Consider the following 24145-nt stretch of genomic DNA (forward strand, 5'->3'; position numbering starts at 1 on the left):
TCCGTAAAATTTACGAAGGGATGATTTCAACTTCACCATTATAATGGTTTACTTTTTAAATTGTTATTTGGATGGAGAGTTGTCTCATTGGCACTTACACCACATCTTCCTATATCAAGTTATAAAATTTTCTTGGGGAGCCTGCTTGCAAGAAAGTTGTTTAAATTCTAAACAGAGAAAGACATTTCTTTGTAGGAACCTGTAGATTAAGGGCGTCTCATATTCTTATTGCTCTGAAAGTAAGTCTACCATAAGCCGATGAGACAAAATAAAATACAACACGAAAGTGTGCATTTGTAACAGTTATACAAACCAGGCATCAGGAACACAGATACCCCCCCCCCCTTTTTTTTGTCCAGGTTTAGGAACCCCCCTTTTTAAAATAACTGGATCTGCCCCTGCCCATTGGTGACATTTTCCATTTCCATTCTCACATTTCTATTACATATAATTTATATCTTGTTTTTGAGTAGTACATGTATAGGGACATTATTCGTAATAAAGGGTCGAAATTATTGCGTTTTTCAAATAATGACTTTAAACTGTTTGATCAAATTTTCATGAAAATTTGCTGAAATGATCCCTTATGATTTTTTATACAATGAATATTTTTAGATTTTACTCATTCTCTTTATGGGATTTTAATATTATTCAAAAAATAATCCATGAACTGTGCCACTGTTGGCAATTTTTTTTATATTTGTACATGTACCCCGGCACCACTTTTAGTATTTAAAAAAGTTGGGGCATACTGTTTTACTACTGTCTGTACATCCTTAGGTCAGTCCGTCCCATGAATATTTTTCATAGCACTGTTTGCAGGAATGTTACAAGGATTTCTGAAATTTGGCTTCAGAGTTTATACATGCATGTCAGAGTCAGTTATACTGTGTCATGCTTTTTCAGATTCATTACTCAACAATTTTCTGTTAACCTTATACTTTAAGGGTATGGGAATATTATTAGTGAGCAGTAGCTCACAGAGATTCAGGTGTTTGTTTTAAATTTTATATTTTGGAGGGGCTGGCTATTACGGGCAGTGATTTCAGTATTTCTAGTTAATCATGAAAATTGATTTAAGACATGTATAAAGAAGAGCCAAAATGACCACACTTGTATATATGGCCATGTCAGTCTGTCTGTTTAAGGTTACAGTCTTACATGTATATCATCAATATATATAGGGTAGGTAGGTCAGTATTTCACTTTTACTAATTTTTTTTCTTTTCCTTTTTTGTGCATGATTTTGAGTTGTGCCATGGTCTCAGTTGTCCATGGGCCGAGTTTACCCATATTTTTAATGATTGGATTATTTCCCTTGGTTATTGGTTGGAAAAATGGGGGTGAAGTTTTTATTTTATGACACGAGTTGCAAGTTTCCTTAGAACAGCTGTCATATTCACGATTGAGAACATTGGGATGTATCAGGCAATTGATTAAATTTATTGGCAACCCTTACTTCGCTTTTGACACGAGTTTTATAAATTTTTCACTTAATGACAGGAATAAAATAGTTTTGAGTCAGCACTCAAATTAGGGTCAGTCGAGTAACTGTAAACAGACATATACCATGTATACATGTACATGTATTTTTTTTTGCCAATTATCACTGTGTATTATCGTACAGTTGATATAGTTACTAACCAAGCGGGCATGATCGTTTTTGAACTGACATGGTAACGAAATCTTTGTTTTGTTTTATCAACATTCAGTGTACAGTTTTCAACATCTGAAATTCCTGCTCCAAAATAATTTTCGCATCGATTTTTTCATATTTATATTAAAGAATATTTTATATTCTAATATATATATATAGGAACAATTAACTTGTAAATGCGCAAATAGTTGTGTATGTCAACACCAACTTTCAATTTCCATATAATTGTCGAGACATTTACATGTTTTACCTTAAAGAAGGCTAATATAGGACAAAAGTAATAGTTACCAATCATAAACCGACCTGTGATTACTCATTTCTTGAACATTTTTGGTTAAAAAACGAGTATGAAAATAATATTTTTGTGTCGGTGTGCAGCAACTTAACTATCAATGACTGTGCACCATACAGACAGATTTATGTGGTCAGCTAAACACTGTACACAACGCTTCTTTTCGGAATAAAATATAAAAAAAAAACCATATATACAGTACACACAGAGAGGATGTAATCTCATACTCCCTACACTGTGTAAAAACTTGGTGTCACACCAGGAAACTCCAGCAACACTCTACAAATTTTGGGAGGAAATTGGGAGAAACTTGGAGTAGTTCCTCCCTAAAACTCCTTAATTGTTTATTACCTTGGTGTGGTTTCTCCCAACACCATGATTTTTATTGCTATGTTTACCTTTGAAGTGTGCCATTAGACTGACTAGTTGTTGACTACAATTAACATTTCTTATGTTTCCTGTCATTAAATGACAGTCACAAAAATGATGAAAAGTGTGAGATTTGTTAAATTTTATCAGAGATATATTATAGTTTGATTTTATTAAAGATTCCTGCACAACTTTATTTATTAAAATATTCAGCATTTGTTCTGACAGTGTTGATTTTTCATACCTAAGAAACATAATTAAAACAAACAAAATATCACCTGTAAGTGGAGTATAATTAATAGAAAATAAAGACACATATTTTAATTGAATTTATTCAATTTTATTTTGATAAATTTAAATAACAAATGAAGATTATTTAACTATAATATGTATGAAATTAATCTACATTATTTTATTATATTAATTTTTTTGGTATCATTACTATTATTTTTAAACCATGTATTATATATTAATATCTATATATGTTTAAACTGACTATAAATACAACTTATTGTGAATATCAAGTTACCTTTCTTAATTATGAGATTATGAAAGAATGTACATAAATTTCAAATCTAAAAATACTTTTTGTATATAATTTTTTAAAATCATTTCATTAACCTTTTTTATAGTAGCTTTCAGAAATAAAATTAAACTGAATAGGAAATGATCAAAATAGAAAGAAGTGAGAGAATAGTGGACATGTAATTATGTGTCTCTGTCATGACCATGCAGTCATGCTTTGTTGATTTTTATTACTTTTACCTGCAATCAACAGGTCATAAAACCCTCCCAGATGGGAGTAATTACTTGGTGTTTTTTGGGAGGGGAAATCTGTGTTTCACAGTGTGACACTGTGTTACACCAGAATCAGTGTTGGGAGTATGAGATTACAAATGTACATCCTCTCTGTGTGTACTGTACATGAAAGATTTCAATGCCAATTATTGAAACAACTATACTTTTAATAAACACACAGTGGTCTTCTATCAGAAAGAGAGTTGCAATTAATATAGAATTATATCAGATGAGACGAGTGCCAACTTCTTTGACAAGTATTTGGACATGTCTTTAGTAATCGTTTTTGTTTTGGGAAAATAATGAGACATCTCTAATCCTCAACCTACGACCAAATCATTTCTTTAATCAACAATTATTTTTAGATTGAGTTACATATTGATATTTATATGTGAACAAAGCAATGATTTTCGTTACCGTGTGAGGTCAATATCGATCATGCTTGCTTGGTAAGCAGGCGCGGATCCAGGGGGGGGGGGGGGTTGGAACCCCCCTTTTTTTTTGACAATCAATGCATTTGAATGGGGACATGTAGTTGCCCCCCCCCCCCCTTTGTCCTGGGTTAGGAACCCCCCTTTTTAAAATGGCTGGATCCACCCCTGGTAAGTAACTATATCCGCTGTACTGGTGATACAAGGTGTTCATGGCAGATCTCTATTTTGTATAATTCTAGAAATCCAAGAAAAAATGGGCATTATACATGTATCTATGAAGGAAATCCTGCATCTAATAAGGGTTGTGTGCACGTGGCAGACGTTACTTTTTTATTTAACAGTTATTTGAATCATTATACACATGTTTATGTTCCTAATATTTAAAAAAGTATCTGTTTGTAATTAAATGATTACCTTTTCTTTCAGCTTACCTGTTAATTACAAGATACACTAGTATGCCATTCCAGGTTTGATGAAATATAAAGTGATGGTTTGAAATTGGAGAGTTTTATTTTTATACACAGGTAAATTGTTTTATCCTGCAATCAGCTAACTTTTGTACAATGAGACAACTCTCCTCAAGTGTCCAAATGACACCAAAATTAACAACTATAGTTATAGGTCACTGTATGGCCTTCAACAATGAGCAAAGCCCATTCTGCATATTCAGCTACAAAAGGCCCCTAAATTGCAAATGTATTTTTTAGCAATTCAAAGGAGAAAACTAACAGTCTAATATGTAACACAGCAACATAGACAACCACTGAATAACAGGCACATGCATACAGAATGTGGAGGGGTTAATAGTCTATAGATATAGGAAGATGTGGTGTGAGTGCCAATGAGACAACTCTCCATCCAAAAAACAATTTATAAAAGTTAACCATTATATGTCAACGTACGGCCTTCAACAAGGAACCTTGGCTCACACCGAACTTAAAGCTATAAAGGGCCCCAAAATTACTAGTGTAAAACCATTCTTACGGTAAAACCAAGTCCAACAGTCTAATCTATATAAAAAAAAACAAGAAACACATATAAATTACATAAACAAAAGACAACTACTGTATATGCTAGTGAGCGTTTTTTAATTTGTGCAAATAAATTTCTGTTTTCTTACATTGTAAGAATATTAATGTACATGTATGATGTATATTCAGAAGTTATTGTAATGTTTTATATAGCAAATTTGCATTTTGAATATTGCAATAATGGAACACACATTCTGATCTCAATATAACTCATTTTATTTTAAAGTTTTATCAAAGTAGTGCACCTTATTAAAATGTGTGTGAAAAATTACATCCTTGTTCAAATGTTTAATGAAATTTCTCGCTACATTGAAGACCCATTGGTGGCCTTCGGCTGTAGTCTGCTCTATTGTCGGGTTGTTGTTGTTTTAACACATCCCCATTTCCTTTCTCAATTTTATTATTCATGTTATTGAATAAAGACCAGGGAATTATGTTGTTTGCATTTTAACAGTAACTTCTTGAAGAAATATGTTTGCACTTACTTTTTAATACTTTAATCATAAATATCATGTTAAACATTTCATTTAAATATATATACATGTACATTATATTTGCATTTTCATATTTCAGCAAATGATGATCACCTGTACCGAGACAGCAGAAGAAAGTTACTTATTTATAACTCATCATGACCATTTAATACCGAAAATCTGATTAAAATTTGTTTGGAAAGCCACCAAATATTTCAATGAAAAGAAGAAAAAAGACAGCAATTCTATATCATGTATATCATGTACTAAGCAGAAGCATTTGCTGTTTCAAGACCCAGTTGAATTGGAGTTTAGTGTTTTGATGCAGTGAGACAGAGGAATATTTAAGTGAACAGTTTAGCTTCTTTTTCATCATCGTGATCATTAAAGTTGATGTTTACCATCGGAGAGAGCTTTTTCCTCAGTTAAAATGAATTCTAAATATATATATACAGGCAGTTTGGAGACTTTGTATATTTCTTACAATTGGAGTTCTAAAAAGGATTACATTTAAAAAAAAAATGTGTTGCAACAGTTTCATGGATTTAATTTGTGGTCTCTTTCGTGAAATATTTGAAAAATCTGCAATATCTAACCAAGTAGTTTATTAGAGATCTACAGATGAACATATGACATGTATGACATTCAGATGAATTTGAAAGAAGGAAATCTATTTATTTATAAGACTTTAATATGAGTGTTTAGTTATTTTTTGGCAATTACAGGCATGACAGGGAGTAATTATAAGATAAAGTTATTTGATTTAAACATAAATCCTACCTACAGATATACATGCGATATACAACTGTACATATATGCATGTAGGCATACAATTCACTGACACACCACTAATTTGAGTTACATGTACATGTAATGATAAAAGTAAGAATATGACATATAAAAAAAATTGATTCACTCAGATTGCCAATGAAACAACTCTCCATCAGGCAAAAAATAGTTGTTTATAAATTGGCCACCTGCAGAGACATGAGAGAACAAGAAAATCATATTTTATCATGATTTATAATTTTTCTATTTCATTTCATATAAACACTGAATACAGGCCTACATTTGTAGGTGTACAAAAAGTTCAAAAGCATAAAACAGTGTTGTAATCATGCAGTTGTTGTTCATCTGAAAGTCGTATGATATTGATGTTGGGCTTCAATAATGAGCAAAACATCTGTATAACAGCCACATAATGGTTAATTTTGAACAAAATAATTATGGGTATTTCCATTTTGTACATGCATGTATATATGTATTGTACATGAAGATGTGTATCTCATGTACATACATGTAGCTTGTTTATACTTGGAAATCAGAAAATGCAATGTTTTCATTTCTTGTTCTTGTCTAAACTAAAATTGGTTATATAATGACATAAATTAATGACATGATAATTGTAAATGTTTGGCATAAAAAAATATAAATTTATTTAAATGATGGTATTACAATGCATTATTTGTATCCAGGATTTTCTGTAACTGCAATAATAAATCTCACATTTATCATGTTTATTGTCCTGGCATTGTTTAATATAAATTATTATTATCTTGGGACTAAATTTACTCGCACTTTTTTGAGTCTATTTGAAGGATATACATTATAATTATATAAACTTGAAAACTTGATGGAATATTCACAGTATTAGTAGACTAAAGATTCTTATATATAGCATGTTTTGCATAAGATGTGATGTATGGCAATGAGACAGCATGACCCCAACACAGACAGAAATTGCTTTCTTCTTTTTTTGAAATTCCATGCATATTTTTGTAATACAGCTAGAATTTTGATTTAAAGATAACAGCATGTGGTATAATTGTCAATGAAGTTTTGATTAACAATTAAGTAATTTTACTTTTTGTCATGATTGTGATTAGGTCAGGTAAAGATTAACCACTGATGGTACCCTTGTCAATAATATTTGGTAGGCATGGAAGGCAGTAGTTTTATACATTAAAGCATTCATACATGTATGTCATTTTAATTTCCATGCTGACTATTTTGTCCTATCCCCTATGTCATGATTCATTCACCTGAAACTTTTGTAAGAACTGTGATTAATTGAGTGATTTCTGAATGTGTATATTATATATACATGTACATGTACTTAAAAAAGAAGATGCGGTATGATTGCCAATGGCAATGAAACAACTCTTCACAAGAGACCAAAATGACACAGAAATTTACAATTTTAGGTAATCGTACAGCCTTCAACAATGATACATATACAATATATAATGTACATTATATAATCCTGGAGAGGGAAGAACAAAAAAATTATTATGTACATGTACTGGTACATAGAATTTCTTTTATTCTGACAGAAAAAAAGTACCATTCAGTAGCCTCCAATATATCTCAGCAGGTGATGGGGAAATCAGTTTTCTGATTTTATCATGTTTAATATGAACCTTAAAATATAATGGCACTTGATAATGAAAAAAAAAATGATTGTGCTGAATGAGACGTACATATACATGTACCGGTAAGCACTTTTAGTTTTTTCTTGGCTGTCCGTTTGTATTGGTTGACACTGGTCTACTGGTAGGCAGGAATTTAATATGAAATCAGCGGCAGAACAAATGGGTCACTGTTTCCAACTTCTTGGTACAAATATATACTACAGGTTGAAAAATTTTGGCTAATGTATACATGTAAATGTATGTGTCACTCAAGGTTGCTGATTGAATCATAGGTACATATATACATGTACAAGTATCTGAAACTAATCGGATGTGGATTTTTTCACAGATGCGATTAAAATTTACTTTTAGTAATACATTGTATATGCATACATGGAAACCATGAGAGCTCAAGGAACATTTTTTTTTAAGTATCAGATACTCAACGCCATAGCTTCTAATCCTTTAATAATACCCCAAAGAAGATACGTTTGTGCAAATATTCAAACTTACGTATACTCATTCGAGGAAAACAGAATTGTTAATGCTTTTGTGTACTTTCAACCAGAATTAAATTAATAATGGGAGGTCAGAAAAAAAAAGTTACCAAGTAACTGTAAGACTGTTAGAATTAGTAAAATATTATTTTTTAAGATGGAATGAAACGGAAGATTCTGTCCAAGAAAATGTAGAAATTCACTAGGGACATCATTAAAAAAAAAAAGCAAGCCATACAAAATACTGCCCTGGTGACTGGTGAAAATTCATATTCAGTGATGCAAAAAAATCACCTTGTCCCTACAGAATATATTCAAAAAGACCTCCCTATCATGTTTTACAAATTGATACCAGGCGCACTTGAGTAACAGGAGATATTCAACTAGTAAATCTGAATATTTATATGCAGGTAGGAGTTTATGTTTATTAATTAAATATTATTAATGACAAAGAGCAAAAAATAAATCCTGAATTTTGGTATAAAGTTTGTAAAAACCCCACTTTTTTCATTAAAATGATAATAGTTCCCAATATACTTGCACTTGCAAAATGAGATCATCACTAGGACCCGAGATGTGGATTCCGGACTTGGACAAAAAAGGGGGGTGCGTGTCCCAACAATAATGGAAGTTATTAATTAAGTGCGACATAACGGGTTCACACACAAAGGGGTCAGAGCCCATCTAAATCCCACGGGTGGCACCTCTGCCATTTGCACAAGAGATGGAATGCAAGAAGATGTAAATATTCTATTTTATGAAAGTCCTGCCTATCACAATTAAATATTCTCTGAAATAGAAACAATTATGAATTTGAAACTTCAATAAATTAAGCAAGCAATAACAGAATATGTGTTTATCTGCCCAAACAAGACGTAGGCTTATTATGAAACGCTTGACGGCGAGTACAAAAAAAACACTTAGTTTTTCCGTCAGCCGATCCGACTTCCGCCGCGTCATTCAAACGTTTTTCTCTCGCCTTTGAAGACGATAATGCTACGACATGTTAAATTAATTCAAAAGGGCAGGTGCAAGAACTATACCAACCCACTTGATTCTGGTATTGGTAGACAGGCGACATTTCAAATTTTCCAAAAAGTGCTGTGCCTAGTTATCTAGCGTTCGTTTAAAGGAAATTTCAGAACCCGAAGTGTCAAAAAGTCAATAAATCGAAAAAATTCTCCACGTTTTATTGTTTTTTATTTACAAAACCTCTGCTATCAAACTAGGCACAGCACTTTTCTAGTAAAATAAGTTATCCCGATTACAGGGAGCCCAAAACCAGGGCGATCCGATTTCATCTTGCACCTGCCCTTTTGACTTATTTGGGAAATGTCATTACTTTCAGTTTGAAGTCACGTGACACCAATGTATTTATATTTTTCTATAAATAAAAGTTTGGAATGCAATTCAGAATAGATATTTTCTCCTCTGTTTACGCTTTTAACGTGCATTTTTGGCCTATAGGCAAACAAAACTAACTTTGAGTTCAATATGCTTTTTCCTGTGTATAAAATGGGAATTTTTTCGAAACGCCCTTAACGTCGCTGCGAAATAAATGTTTGTTAAAATAGTTATAGATAGTATAGCATAGTCTATTACAAAATTTCGATAAAATCTTCTCTTTAGAGGAAATGCATTGAGAAAATCCTGTCAACTGACTAGTGATGACCAGTTTGTGGTCATGACTTTGATTAATACGTGTTTTCTGTAAATTTCAATTGCACAATGCAATAGTATCTACATACACAACAACTGAGATGAGCTTCACAAAGAAAGACATAACTGCTTAATTTTCAAAAAAAGCCAATGACTTCACCCTTGTATGTAAGTGGTGTTAAATTACTCGATGTGCATTATTTGTTAAGTGTTTTCTATTGTTTGACTATCACCATTTTTGTGTTTAGCATTTTGTTAATTGTTTATGACATTTAATTGCAAACTTTGGTATTTTTACTGTCTATTTCATAGCGACAATACTATCTTTCTGTTAAATTTTATGGTATTGAAGCCTTAAAATACATATACCGATGTCCTTTCAAACATTTTGCATTTAGCGTACCTGCTGAATGTTTTTTATTTGTTTTTGTTTAAACATATTTTATTTGTGTAAGTACAAAATTAATTGGATAAGACACAAGTCAAACAGACTTATGAAGTCTTCTCCATTTAACATTTATAGCATTTATAGCAATATAATACAAAAATATATGTATGAGAATGCATGTATAGAATGGTATATCGGAATATATATATACATGATATATGGATCAAAAGACGGAAAATTGAAGAAAAAAGAAAATAACAATAATACAGAAAACAAAATATATAAAAAAAATAAATGAATATTTAGAAAACAGAAACACAAAAAAATAAAATAAAAAAAAACGAAAAATAAAAAGGACAAAAAAAGGGTGAAGAATTTTACTTAGATAAAGTGTGCGATGATGGTTTGCTATCTATGCAATTTGAAATCTTTCCGAACTTTTAATAACCTCGAAGACATTTTTGAAAATGGTTTGGTTTTGCTCTAGCGAAAGAAGACAACTACCTGAGGTTAGTAGTTCTATGTTAATTTTACAATCATTCGAAAGCCAGCGCAGACTTTCAAACATTTTATTTCATATGTCTGAATATAATATACATTTAAAAGGTGAAATGATAGGAATCTTCATGATTAACACCACAGCGGCAAGAAGGGTCAGAAATAATATTGACCCTATATAGATCATAGTTTAAGTATGATGCAAAACATCGAAGTTGGGTGAGAATTATGTTCAATTTTCGATTTTTAAATCCATATTGCTTCGGTAAAAATGTATTACTCTGAGGATAACGGTTTTTTTAGTTCAGTTTTAAATTTATTAATTGATTCCACATCACGAGTTGAATCATCAAGATTATTCCAAAGACGTATGGTTGATGGAATAAAAGAATCATTAGTTAATGCTAGTCTGCAGAATGGAATAATGATGCCATTTCCATTGCATAGAGGATAGACTATCATACTTTGTATTTTTTTTTTGAATTAAATTTGATGAATGTTAAGTTAGCTATTAATGACGTGCACATAGAAATTTCTTAATTGTGTCTATGTATTTACCATTCTCAAATGTATCGGTCATCGAGCAAAACTATCTTGATAAGTATAATAATCGTAATATGTCTGTAAAATATTTATACATTTCCAACATAGCGGTAATGTATTAAAAATGGTTGTTGTAAAATCTAGTGCATACTAACAGGAATACAAATACAAGTGGCTGATATAGTTTTTATACAATCTGTCATTTATGACACAGAGTATCGAATGCTGACTATACAATATAATGTTTGTCATATTTACGAGATTAAAGATTCACCAATCAAATAAACAGTAGGCCGTGAAATAAAAATTTAATATCCTGTAGTTATAATTAGCTGTAATTATCCATGAACGGATTAACATCGCTGACATAATACATTTTATGTAGATTATCTTTCTAAGAACAAACATTCATGTTATTATATAATTACTTTCTAATTATTACTGTAGCAATTGCAAATTTATCAATGCTATATGTAAAAAATAATCATTAAAGTTTAAGGTTAATTGTTAATGTTAAAAGTACAAAATGAAATTGAAAACAAATGTGGTAATCAAGGTTGAAAAATGAAAAAACTCGTCTAAAAAGAGCATTTTTGTCAAACAATTTTTCATTTCGTGTTGATTAGTGAAAATCTATGATATAAACGGATTATATTGAAAAAATTGTATGTCAACGAAGCAATCAGGAAATTGCACGCTCATTTAGAATGACACAATCTGAATAAAAGACAGCACTCATTTAGGTTTTTTAGGGTAATAACCTGGTATAACACATTAAAAGAATTAGAATGAATCTATAAAGTTAACGAACATATGTCCTTACCGATAAATTTGTATGATTATGATCCATAATAGTTACTATTAATGGATATCAGTAATATCGCCCAAAATTCATTGATGTAAATGTAATAAGAAAGTGAGATGAACAGACACGTATAATTTTCCTGAAATTGCTTTGTTTATTTTAGTTTTAACAGTATTCTATTTAAATATTTGAATTAGATTGTCCAACAGACAACGCTTATTAGACACGCTTTTAGCTACAAACAATTGAAGCCAATAACTCCAAATACCATGTTACTCCAAAAGAGGGACGAAAAATACCAAAGGGACAGTCAAACTCATAAATCTAAAACAAACTGACAACGCCATGGCTAAAAATGAAAAAGACAAACAGAAAAACAATAGAACACATGATACAACATAGAAAACTAAAGAATAAACAACACGAACCCCACCAAAAACTAGGGGTGATCTCAGGTGCTCCGGAAGGTAAGCAGATCCTGCTCCACATGTTGCACCCGTCGTGTTGCTTATGTGATTACAAATCCGGTAAATAGTCTAATTCGGTAGGTCACATTCATGAAAGGGAAGGGGATTGTAGTTACTCTAACAGATCAATGCCCAAACGGGATATTAAAATAATAGACATTATGAGTATGATTTGTGTTAATTGTTTATAACTTTTTGTTGTAGTTTCTGTAATCCTGGTATAGAAAATTGTTAAGTATATACATGTACTATAGCATGTAAAATAAAACTACCAGATAATAATTTCACAATGGTCTCATAAAAACTGGTAATGAATTACAAACAATACATCTATGCGATTTTTTTATTTTTATCTACTTGCATAAGATTATGGAGGATAGGAAAATGAATATTACAATCTAGGATTGTCCTTGAATATGTTTTCAGTTGCGCCTACAATTTGTAATGCATGAAGTAAAAGCCATTTCTTAACATTTCGAAAAATGAAATTTCAAAAGTAAGGCAGGTAGTTTTATTTCAAGACAAATATGAAGAACACTGAAGCTTGACCTTCTTAAAAAGTAAAATCTCAAAAATACTGAACTCCGAGGAATATTTAAAACGGAAAGTCCCTAATCAAATGGTAAAAATAAAAAGCTCATAATCAAACAAATAGATAACAATTGTCATATTCCTGACTTGTCACAGGCAATTTCTAATGTAGAAAATTGTGGATTAAACCTGGTTTAAAAGCTAGCTAAATCTCTCACTTCTTTGACAGATGTATAAAAATTCCATTAAATTTACAACAATGTGTGAGATCGAAACAAACATACATAAAAGGTAAAAGTCATCGCAACTGTTGCATTCTCAGAATGTCAAGCATAAACAGAAGACACATTTATGCCTTTCGTTAATTTCAGTACGTGGTTTTGATATTGAAAAAAAAAAATTCGTGGTTCAAAATTGCTCTCTTGAATCTTTTTTGCGAAATTATACATCTCAAAAAATCAGAATAAAAAATTGCTTTCTTAGTTTCGCACTGGTAGAACGTGGAATCTCACTCTTTACAATATTTGTCAAAGTCCATTGAAAATTATCGTTACAAACGAATTGCATTAGTATTACACGTTCTCTCTGTCCATTACAGTTTAACAACAATAGGACATACACAACAATGGTCAATATTATCATTCAACATGACAAATAACACTAACTGCTATCCAGAGTTGACCATCAATTTAACTAATATTGTCGTATTTGTGGATATTGCCTTGTGGATCAATTTTGCTTTTTACATTTCTCTCTCATTGTTTAACATATTTGTTTTTTAAATTAGCCAGTGAAAGAAAACAAAAACATGTGAAAAGCATTTAAAGAACAGTAACCCCATTCAGTAACTATTTGACGATTTAATTTTTTTATTAAAAAATACAAATAACCAGCCATAATGCCATGAATGATAATTTATTTCATTCAAAGTACTATATTTTCTCAAATCACAAATTCCTGATGACTCCTATAGTGACGTAAACTCATAAAATATGAAAAAGATTTTAATTTTAAAAAGTATATTCGTCATTCATGTAATCATATGAAAATAATATGATACACAAGTGTATTCAATATTATTATACATGCCAATGCACTCTGAAATAGACCTGCTCAAGAACTCTAGATACTACATGTATTTATATGAATCATTTTTGTCCATATTGGGAATTTAGACAAACGTCGTAAGTTCTTGAAATGTCACATGCAGTAAGAACAATTAAATAATAACAAAAACATGCTGTTTATGCGCCATCAATGTCAACACGCCATATGAGAACCATAAATTGATGCATTAAGAGCAATTAATACATCAATATCAATGTCAACGTCACTACAAAATATATTTTATTATGTTGATAGTTAATTGAACTTTGTGTGATATGCACGAAACTTTAATTCATTAGAGATTCAATGAAATCCAAAGCAGAAATTAGAAATAAATCTTGTGTTTGTTGTTGAAGAATGCACCCCGCAATAGGGAATACGATCGTTAAATTGTCGTCACAACGTATGACTATAAATATTTGTTCCTGCATTTAAACATTAACTTTAAAAGAATATCATACATCTTGTTTACCTTATGTTACTTTATAGGGAAACTTATAAATGGTAACTGCCTTTCAAGTGTAACATGTAACATATTAAACTCGATAAATATGAGAAATTCTTTAAATGATTGACTTTATGTTATCTTTTCTGTTTTTGATTACAAGTACATCAATTTTGAACTGAAAAGAACATTATGATTTTGACAAGTCATTTTATAGACAGGACTCGTCACTTAAATTTCACAACAACTTTAAAGGTTGTATATAATACTACAGGGAGATCACTCTGTAAAATCATCTAAATGTTTTAATGACCGTTGTATTGTTAAGGAATTATAAGCTTCCCGATAATCAAAATTAGTACTTGTCAAACTGCTATATATATCCAATGATTTTTTTAAAAGAAAGGGTGGTCAAAGTTTTTTTAATTCTTTTTTGTTATTCATTAAAGGGTCTTAGTAAATATTTTGTCAAAATGTTATGAAAACTAAACGAGTCAAATTATTTCAAGTTGTTTTAAACCACCTTAAGTTAAAACTTCGGAAGAAACAAAATAAGAATAAAATAACAAGCAGTAATATCATTATAATGCTGAATATCTTAAAAAGATTATAACAAAATTCTGGTATATAATTCGGAAAGATCCAATTGCCAAACAAATATTTAAATCTAAACCAGATATGGGTTTCAAAAACAATGAGAATATTAGCGACATGATAATTAATCATTCAGTCGACGAAGCCCTCCACAGGAAGCTTTATAATATAGTGTATACTATGAAACAGATGTAATAAAGACATGACACCGATTTATTTCAATAGATCACGTATCTGAGATAACCGACGGTTTCTTATATGTCCATGTTTCTACCCGGCAGGGTACCTACTTATGTTTCTTCAAATGCTAAACATGCAGACTTTTGTATAATATCATATAAATGATAAAACAAACACGCCAGTATACCCTGGATTTAACAATATGATATTGATAAACAATATCTCTACAATATCCCATGTAGACTTATGTTGAAGTAACTAGTGATAAAAATAAAAATAATAATAAGTCTCTTCATTAATTAAACAAAAGTGCTGATCAACCTGGTCAGTTTTTTTCAGTCTGTAGAAAGACTAGCTACAACGTAGACCTATATGCACGTGTAGTTAATAAATTAAAAAAACTGTTATGAAACAGACACACATCTATCTATGATACTAGATACGAAATAAATATAAAGGTCGACCTCTGATGAGGGTTTACCTGGGATTATTCCGGAAAGAACCCGAAACATTGCATATTAAATTCTAATGAATTAAGCAATAAAAAGTACGTAGTGTCAGGTCAGAAATATTGATACCATACCATGAATAAGTGGGTTAATGGTCATTTGATAAAATTATATTCTGAAATAGACCTGCTCAGGAACTCTAGATACTACATGTTTTTAAATGAGTCATTTTTATCCATATTGGGAAATTTAGACAAACATCGTATGTTGTCATATAGGCACTAATTCTTGAAATGTCACATACATTAAGAACAATTACATAATAACAAAAACATGCTGCTAATGCGTCATCAATGTCAACACGCCATATGAGAACCATAAATTGATACAGTAAGAGCAATAATACATCAATATCAATATCAACGTCACAAAAAATTATATTATGTTGATAGTTAATTGAACTTTGTGTGATTTGCACGACTCTTTAATTCATTAGAGATTCAATGAAATCCTAAGTAGAAATTAGAAATAAATCTTGTGTTTGTTGTTTAAAAATACACCCCGCAATAGGTAATACGATCGTTAAATTGTCGTCACAGCATATGACTATAAATATTTGTTCCTGCATTAAAACATTAATTTTTAAAGAATAACATACATCTTGTTTACTTATGTTACTTTATAGGCAAACTTATAAATGGTAACTGCCGTTCAAGTGTAACATGTAACATATTGAACTTGATAAATATAAAAAATTCTTTAAATGATTGACTTTATGTTTTCTTTTCTGTTTTTGATTACAAGTACATCAATTTAGAACTGAAAAGAACATTATGATTTTGACAAGTTATGAAATAGACAGGACTCGTCTGCATAAAACATTTATAACTTAAATTGCACAACAACTTTAAAGGTGGTATACAACACTACAGGGAGATCACTCTGTAAAATCATCTAAATGTTTTAATGACCGTTGTATTGTTAAGGTATTATAAAGTTTCTCCATAATAAAAATTAGTACTGGTCAAACTGCTCTATATATCCAATGAATTTGTTACAAGAAAAGATAGTTAACATTTTATGAAATCTTAGTTTATTTATCAAAGGTACTTAGTAAATATTTTGTCAAAATGTTATTAAAACTAAACGAGCCAAATTGTGTTATTCCAGTTGTTTTAAACCACCTTAAGTGAAGATATTTAGTTGAATGTATACACTCATTTACCTCTTGACTTGCAAAATGTCTACTGAAATCGGAACCTTTATCTGATTACTGTTTGATAAATAAAGGCAACAGTAGTATACTGCTGTTCAAAACTTATAAATCTATTGACAAAAAACAAAATCGGACCTGTTTAACTTATCGCATGATCTATTCATGTGCGAATGCGTGTTTTTGGTTATTTATAATAAATCGCAAATTGATATTCCTGACGAAAAAAAAAGGAATATTTAAGGAATGACTGTAATATTTTTTCTATCTATGAAGAAATAACATAAAAAATTTGATGCTACGCGCGTAATTCAGTGTGCACCACATTTTTTTATGTTATTTCGAATAGACAGAAAAAATATTACCATGATTACAGTCATTTCTTATAATTTAATTCTAAATTCCATTTTAAACCGTTGAAAACCTTGAAAAAACGTGGATGACGTCACAGTCACATGACTAAATTATGTCTATGGTCTGATAACAAAATAACGTCAGCCAATCAGAAGACGCGTTACATCCAAAATTAAATTATTATATTTTGATAAGGTTTTTCTTTGCTCCTCAAAGGATAACGATATTTACTAATTATTATCATGTAGTCAACATTTAGGAAATGTTTCTATTGTGTACCATTAAATAGATACTTTTATATTGTAAAATAGAACCATTACATACAGTTGAAAATTGCATTTCTGTCAAGTACATATATATATATTTTGAGGAAATATGAAAAACGTTACAATTACTACGCTTATTAATCATTAAAAGGATTCGTATGCTACATTTTATATATAAAAGCACTACAAAACATATACGTGTAATCAGCATTTAAATAAGTTGATTGACACCAAACACTACCAAGCATATATGCGAACCTTACCAGTAAATAAGTTGATAGACCATAAACACTATTGCCTATATCATAAAATGAAATGCCAAGCAAACATAGAAGTTACACGAACGTTTTTTACCTATGCATAACTATATTTTAACAACCTTTCAGTCGTAACGAAAAATCTTAAATCTTCAATCTATAAACATAATAAAGATGAGATCATAAACGCCAAAGGTGATTCCGTAAAATGTAAAATCTTCAAAAGTCCTTTTGATCGTAAGGCGTTCAAACTTAAGACGGGGATATTATTTGCAAGCTTCGTCCTAATTTTAGACTATTATTTTCGATACATGTATTTCTGTGTAATTGATCTCCATTTTTACGCATAATACTGACCATTGCGTGAATGTGAACAGTCTAAGAGTAAAGTAAAACAGGTATTCGTACTGATAAAGATATAAAATAATCACAACTGCGTGTATATATGTTCAAAGTACAAGCGACGATAACGAATGTACATTTGTGTCACATAAATCTATGTAAACATCACAATAAGTATAAATAGACATAAAAAAATATTTTAAAAAATCAAAGAATAAACACAAACAAACAAAAACGAAAAATAATTTGATTACACATTAGTTATTTCTTCAAATCGGAACATTGTCTCGTGTACTGTGAACATACATACACGCAGTTGGATTATGTTGAAATCAGTATATTTGGTTAAATTATTCATTTTTTTGCAGTTATTGTTTTTATTTTAGCACCACTTTTTCTTAAGTCTGTTGATTATTCTCTTTTCTGTTAACCCTATTTATAACGTCCATGCTCTTCTAACACCGTGCATGTTTCATAAACACGCCATTGTATCCAACGTTCCTGTTCCTACCAGACGAGGTTGTATATTTTGTGTAATCAAATAGAAAACATGCTTATTGTAGGCAGTTATTAATTGATTCATGAGATAAAAACAGACTGCTCTTTTGTGGATATTTGAATATTCATAGAAAATTAATTTTGTTTACATACTGGTTCCCAGTTATGCTCTCTGTGTTCCATCTCACAGAGACATAACTTGGGGATGTTACCAGTAAATATACATGTGCATATTGTTTACATTGACATCTGTTGTAACCTTTCATTCGAGGTAGGGGTAGTTAAGAAAATTAGTGTTAGTTTAAACTCTAAGAGGTTCAGGGCATATAAACGTTGAAAATATGCCGCACAGCCCTATATTTTGACCTTTGAAAAAAATTGTGGTGCATATGAACTTTCAATTCTAGGATAAGATTTTTTTTTAAACTTCATAGTAAAAGTGGTACAGTTTTAGCCGTAAAAGGAGTTCTTATGGAAAATTGCATTGTCAATATTTACAGAAATGCAACCTATATAGTTTCACCAATTTTATTTGGAATCCATATGAAAAATAGGAAAATAGGAAAATTGGTCTGAACTGACCTCCAAACCATCAATGATTCCAAATTGTATCCATGCTTAAATTCGCATCGTCAAACGTCGAATAACAGACCTTTTGCTTAATTTCTTCAAATATTTTGAACAATTGGATATGAGTCCATGATAAGTCTTCGTTTTTTTAAGAAATGGATACTTGTAAAATATCGTATTTGCTAATTTAAAAAACATGATGTTTTGATGACGTTGCATGGCGACGTTTCCGAACATTTTGCTTTTTCAGTAAACACTTCATCTGGTGGTAAATACTGTGAACGTTTTGTTTTTATCTAAATATTTTTACTGATGTTGAAAGACGTGCATAGTATCAAATCATAAAAATACAAATTGTTAAGTCTCTAAGAAATTTTGTTAGATATCCGCTGCTATTTTTGCTAAATATGCGCAATTTGGGTATTGTTACGTTACAGGTAAATAGTGTTACATAACTACAAACAGGACAAGCTATTGTAAATATAGAAAATACCAGATTAACACTAGGTTATCTATATGATAAAGGTATATTAGTAGTGTGTAATCAATACATGTCACGCTTAATATACTAGTCACTAGATAAATGAGAAAATTCGTGAAGAAGACTTGGTAGGCAAGATGAAACTTCATTTATATTTTCTATCCTTACCAGTTGGGTTATATTTTGCATTCTTGTTGGATACAAGTACGAAATCTTCAATATTAGGTCAGTCGTCTTTGACAGACAGACATTTTGTAACCGTAATTGAACTGTTGTCGGAAGAGAAACAATTGCGCCATCAGCTTGAGCAGTTCGTTACTCAACTACAACAAGAGATGATTGGACTGAAACAGCAAATGCACTCGAAAACGGATAATACGACGATTATTGGCAATGACATAACGGATTTAAAGACGCAAATAACCGAACTGACACAAAATAATCATAAAATGAACAACACTATTGCTGTCTTGAATCATAAACATTTAACCCTACAATCCGCCTTTAGTGCTCAGACAATTGAACTGCTGGACTTAAAAAACAGAAGTTATGTATTGAAGGATCAACTAAATAGAATTCAAAGTCTACAATCAATTCATCAGTTGCAAGACTTGCAAAATATGCAAAGCGATATAACAACTCTTAAATCAAAAACAGATGCGCTACGTAGTCAGGAATTAGCACGACAGCAAGACCTAGTTGCTATGTATAACGACATTAAAACGTCAAAGAATGAATTAGACTATTTTCAAACGTATACAAACCAGTCCCTAACAGATTTGCATATTAATACAGAAGCAAGTTTAGAGAAACTCGATCAAAAATTCAATATGACACTTGATTCTAGATTACTGCAGACTGTTAGCAACGAGGGACGCAAAGGTGTGTTTATATTTATTTAAGTTTCACAAGTACAGTAACATAAATACCATTGATTGTCCCCTACACATTTTTTTTAAATTGGCAGTTTTTTTAAAATATACAGACTTTATCTTTATTACGATAACCAATACTTGATTTAAGTTTTATCTTTTCTAATACCATGCCACAAATTTCACATAACATACCATTGCATATGAAAAAAAATAACCATTACGGGAAGTATGAATCGTGCTCTTCCTGTCTGCAAGTGTTGGTAGCCATGTTACCTTTTCCTTACCAAATACGGTATTATAACACCAGATTAAACGATGGTTGTGCTTTGAAACACTAAAAAATAAATATGCATGAATGCAAACAATTTGTCTGCAAGTGCATGGATAATTTCTTACAACCGTCATCTACGTTCAAATATTTTCTCGACCCCTTTTCGAATGACACTGGAATGTTACATACCACGATTTGACAGTGTTACACATTTAATTATTTGAGTTGATGTACAAGAGACAGTCGACTTAGGTTCTTTTTGTATAACACAACGTCATAGTTGATTTAAAAAAGCAAACACAAATGCACTCAAATATTTAAAATGAAACTTCACATAAACCTTTCAGCAGACACTCCATTATACATACAAGCTCTAGAAGTCATATTTACAGAATGGAAACTTTAAATTGTGATTAACCAGTTAAACAATATTAATTTAAAGATTATGTCATCATGTTCACCAGAAACGATTAATTGTTTTTCTGGGTTTTAATGTACCATTGTTATTTGTACAAAAGACTTTGACACACATATATTGTTTTGTTTTCCGTCGAAACCCATTGACAAATGTTCGTCTATCTTGATTTGAAATATACTCATTATGGTAACAATTTTTAGAAACCGTTGTGTGTTTCTTTTTTTTTTTTTTTTTTAGAAATCTCCACTATTTCGAATTGTGACAACTAGATGTTAAATTTACAACTTATTTTTCAGTTGCATTTACAGCATGTGATGCTACTATTGTCGGAAGGATAATAAAATTTCCAACAATAAAAACAGCCGTCGGAGTCAACCTTACCTCATTCGAAACTACTGGACTGTTTACCTGTGAATATGCTGGATTATATCATATCTCCGTTTCAATAATGTCCCGAGCAAGTGATGACCATTTTGCAATCTATAAAAACGAAAATTATATAGTTAAGACGTACACTGCAATGCATGATTCGCATCAGTTATTTCACATGAGTACGGGTATTGCCGCTATTGAACTTAATGTAACGGACCTAGTACACATTGATACGTATGGAGAATTGGCCAGTGTGTTTGGTGCATACTCGTGTCTTACAATAATTAAAGTGCACTGAACTAAAATCTACATGTATGTGAAATCATTTTATCATTTTATGTTATATTGAAGATTTAATTTATAAAGATACATTCTGTACGTAATTATTTTGAAATGGGGATAGCATTTGTTCATTAAAAATGCTTGAATACTCGTAGTTCTCGGTATTCTCTTGTGTGTCTTTGGTTATCTAAACAATTTAATCGATTCAGCACCCTTATCCAAGATGACAGTAGTGCTAAGATCAATGTGACTGAAATGTATATGTAAGCTATTGTCATAATGTATCGTTCATCGTCATCCTAAACTGTAACCGATTATTTAATAACAAGTTAAAGCAGCTAGTACAAAACTGACTACTCCTGGGTGCTGAACAATTGAGTATGGTTATGATTCGTGTCGATTTGTACTTAAAGTGCACATAACTAAATACTATATGGAACAATTGTACATCTCTATGAGGTATAACGATAACGTTTGTATTTGATGATTTTTTAAACGAAAATTTTATTCGTTACCATTAATTTGAAGCGCTTTCTGTTTCCTGGTCTATGATGATGCACTTCAACATGTTCTGCGTTAATACATTATTATGTGGTCTTTGTTGAAACACATTTATATGGTGGTCTTTCAAACATTTTTGCATGCTCTGCGTTGATATACTATTTCATGGTCTGTGTTTATACTATTTAACATCCTGTACGTTGATAGACTATTGCAAAGTCTGTGTGTTTACATTATTAAATGGTCAACGTTGAATCACTTCAACATAACTAGTATTACATGGTGTGTGGTGAAACAATAGTACATGGTTGTGCATGCATGCGTTGGTACACTTTTACATGGTTTGTGTCAATAAATCATTACATGCTGTGCGTAGATACACTATTTCATAGTCTATTTATGGTCTGTGTAGATACACTATTTCATGGTTAAACTCGTCTCAACATCAACCCAAAAATGTTAGATCTGTAAATTAACTCGTCTAAACATCAACCCAACAATGTTAGATCTGTAAATTTGCTTTCGAAAATGTGTTGTTCTTCCCTCGCCGGGATTCGAACCCATGCTACTGAGAAATATATATTATATAAATAATAATTTTCACATGTGCAGATATATATATTCATTAAATAAAATAATAAAATAAGTAACAGTTCCATTCAATCGATTTCATCCTTCCATTCCATGAAGAACAAGTTTTACCCTTTAATTCTAAAACAAATATTGATCGGTAAAATTTGCTCTTCCGGTAAAAAATTCATGATAAAATGTCCATCTCCTCATTATTCTCAACAGATCAAAAATATCTCTGATTGTGCTTGATTTTTTATTTCATTAGAACTAATTTTACGATTCGAAGTTTCAACTTTTAAATTTAACGTTTCATTTTTTATTTAAAAGTGACATATTTATGACCCAATTAACACCATTGATGATCTTTAATCTGTTGACAATTGACTTCCGATCTAGGACTTATTACTTGTGATTACAGGTGTGAAACAATTAAATGTTTACTTTGCAATTTTTTCAATCAAATCAAGACTAGAGTAGAGAAAACAAAATCTTAACACCGGAGCTTGCAGTGCCCACATAACAAACACTCCGTAGTTTTTTTTTTCTCAGAAAAATGACATCCACGAATTTAAGAACTCACGAACATGTAACTTTTCCTCAAACCATGAAAATTGATACCCACGAATTAAAGTACTTTCACAGTATGTTAATTCAATTTTACATGGTATCTTTTGATACACTTTGATATTGTATGCCTTATAACACTTTAACATGGTCTGCGTTGATATACTATTGCGTGGTCTTGGATGATGCATTATCACATGGTCTTCGTTGAAAACATTATAACATAGCATGTTTCAATACCTGTACATGAATGCATTGTCTGCGAACATACAGTATTAGATAAAGCACTACAACATGATCTGCGTTGATACACTACACCATAGTCTGCGTTGATACACTATCATATGGTCTGAGTCATGTGAGTTGATACTCTACAACATGGTCTGCTCTGAAAACACTTTTATCTGATCTGCTTTAATACCACATTACATGTTATGGGCTGAAACACTATGACATGGTTTTATTTGATAAACTGATACATGGTGTGCGTTAACTTTATTGATAACATTGACAGAAACTAACTTTTTACTTGAATGCAACAAAATCAAGGCTTGGTTCATAGTATATAAGATTATTCGACTTTTCTTAAGTGTAACGAAGCATTCATGAACATGTTGACCTTTGAAGATCAATGTGTCACAATACAAATTAATTAACTTTATTTTAATACATCAATACTA

General features: G+C 30.9%; 1 protein-coding gene across 1 annotated transcript; it reads left to right on the forward strand.

Moving 5' to 3' along the window:
- Positions 1-19723: 19723 nt before the first annotated feature.
- LOC139494887 (uncharacterized) lies at positions 19724-21938 on the forward strand. The gene is made up of 2 exons (XM_071283032.1): positions 19724-20491; positions 21470-21938. The coding sequence occupies exons 1-2, from the start codon at positions 19747-19749 to the stop codon at positions 21841-21843; spliced, it is 1119 nt and encodes a 372-aa protein (XP_071139133.1). The 5' UTR covers positions 19724-19746; the 3' UTR covers positions 21844-21938.
- Positions 21939-24145: the final 2207 nt, after the last annotated feature.

The sequence above is a fragment of the Mytilus edulis genome, chromosome 11 (assembly GCF_963676685.1).
Source record: "Mytilus edulis chromosome 11, xbMytEdul2.2, whole genome shotgun sequence".
In the NCBI taxonomy this organism is placed as follows: Eukaryota; Metazoa; Mollusca; class Bivalvia; order Mytilida; family Mytilidae; genus Mytilus; species Mytilus edulis.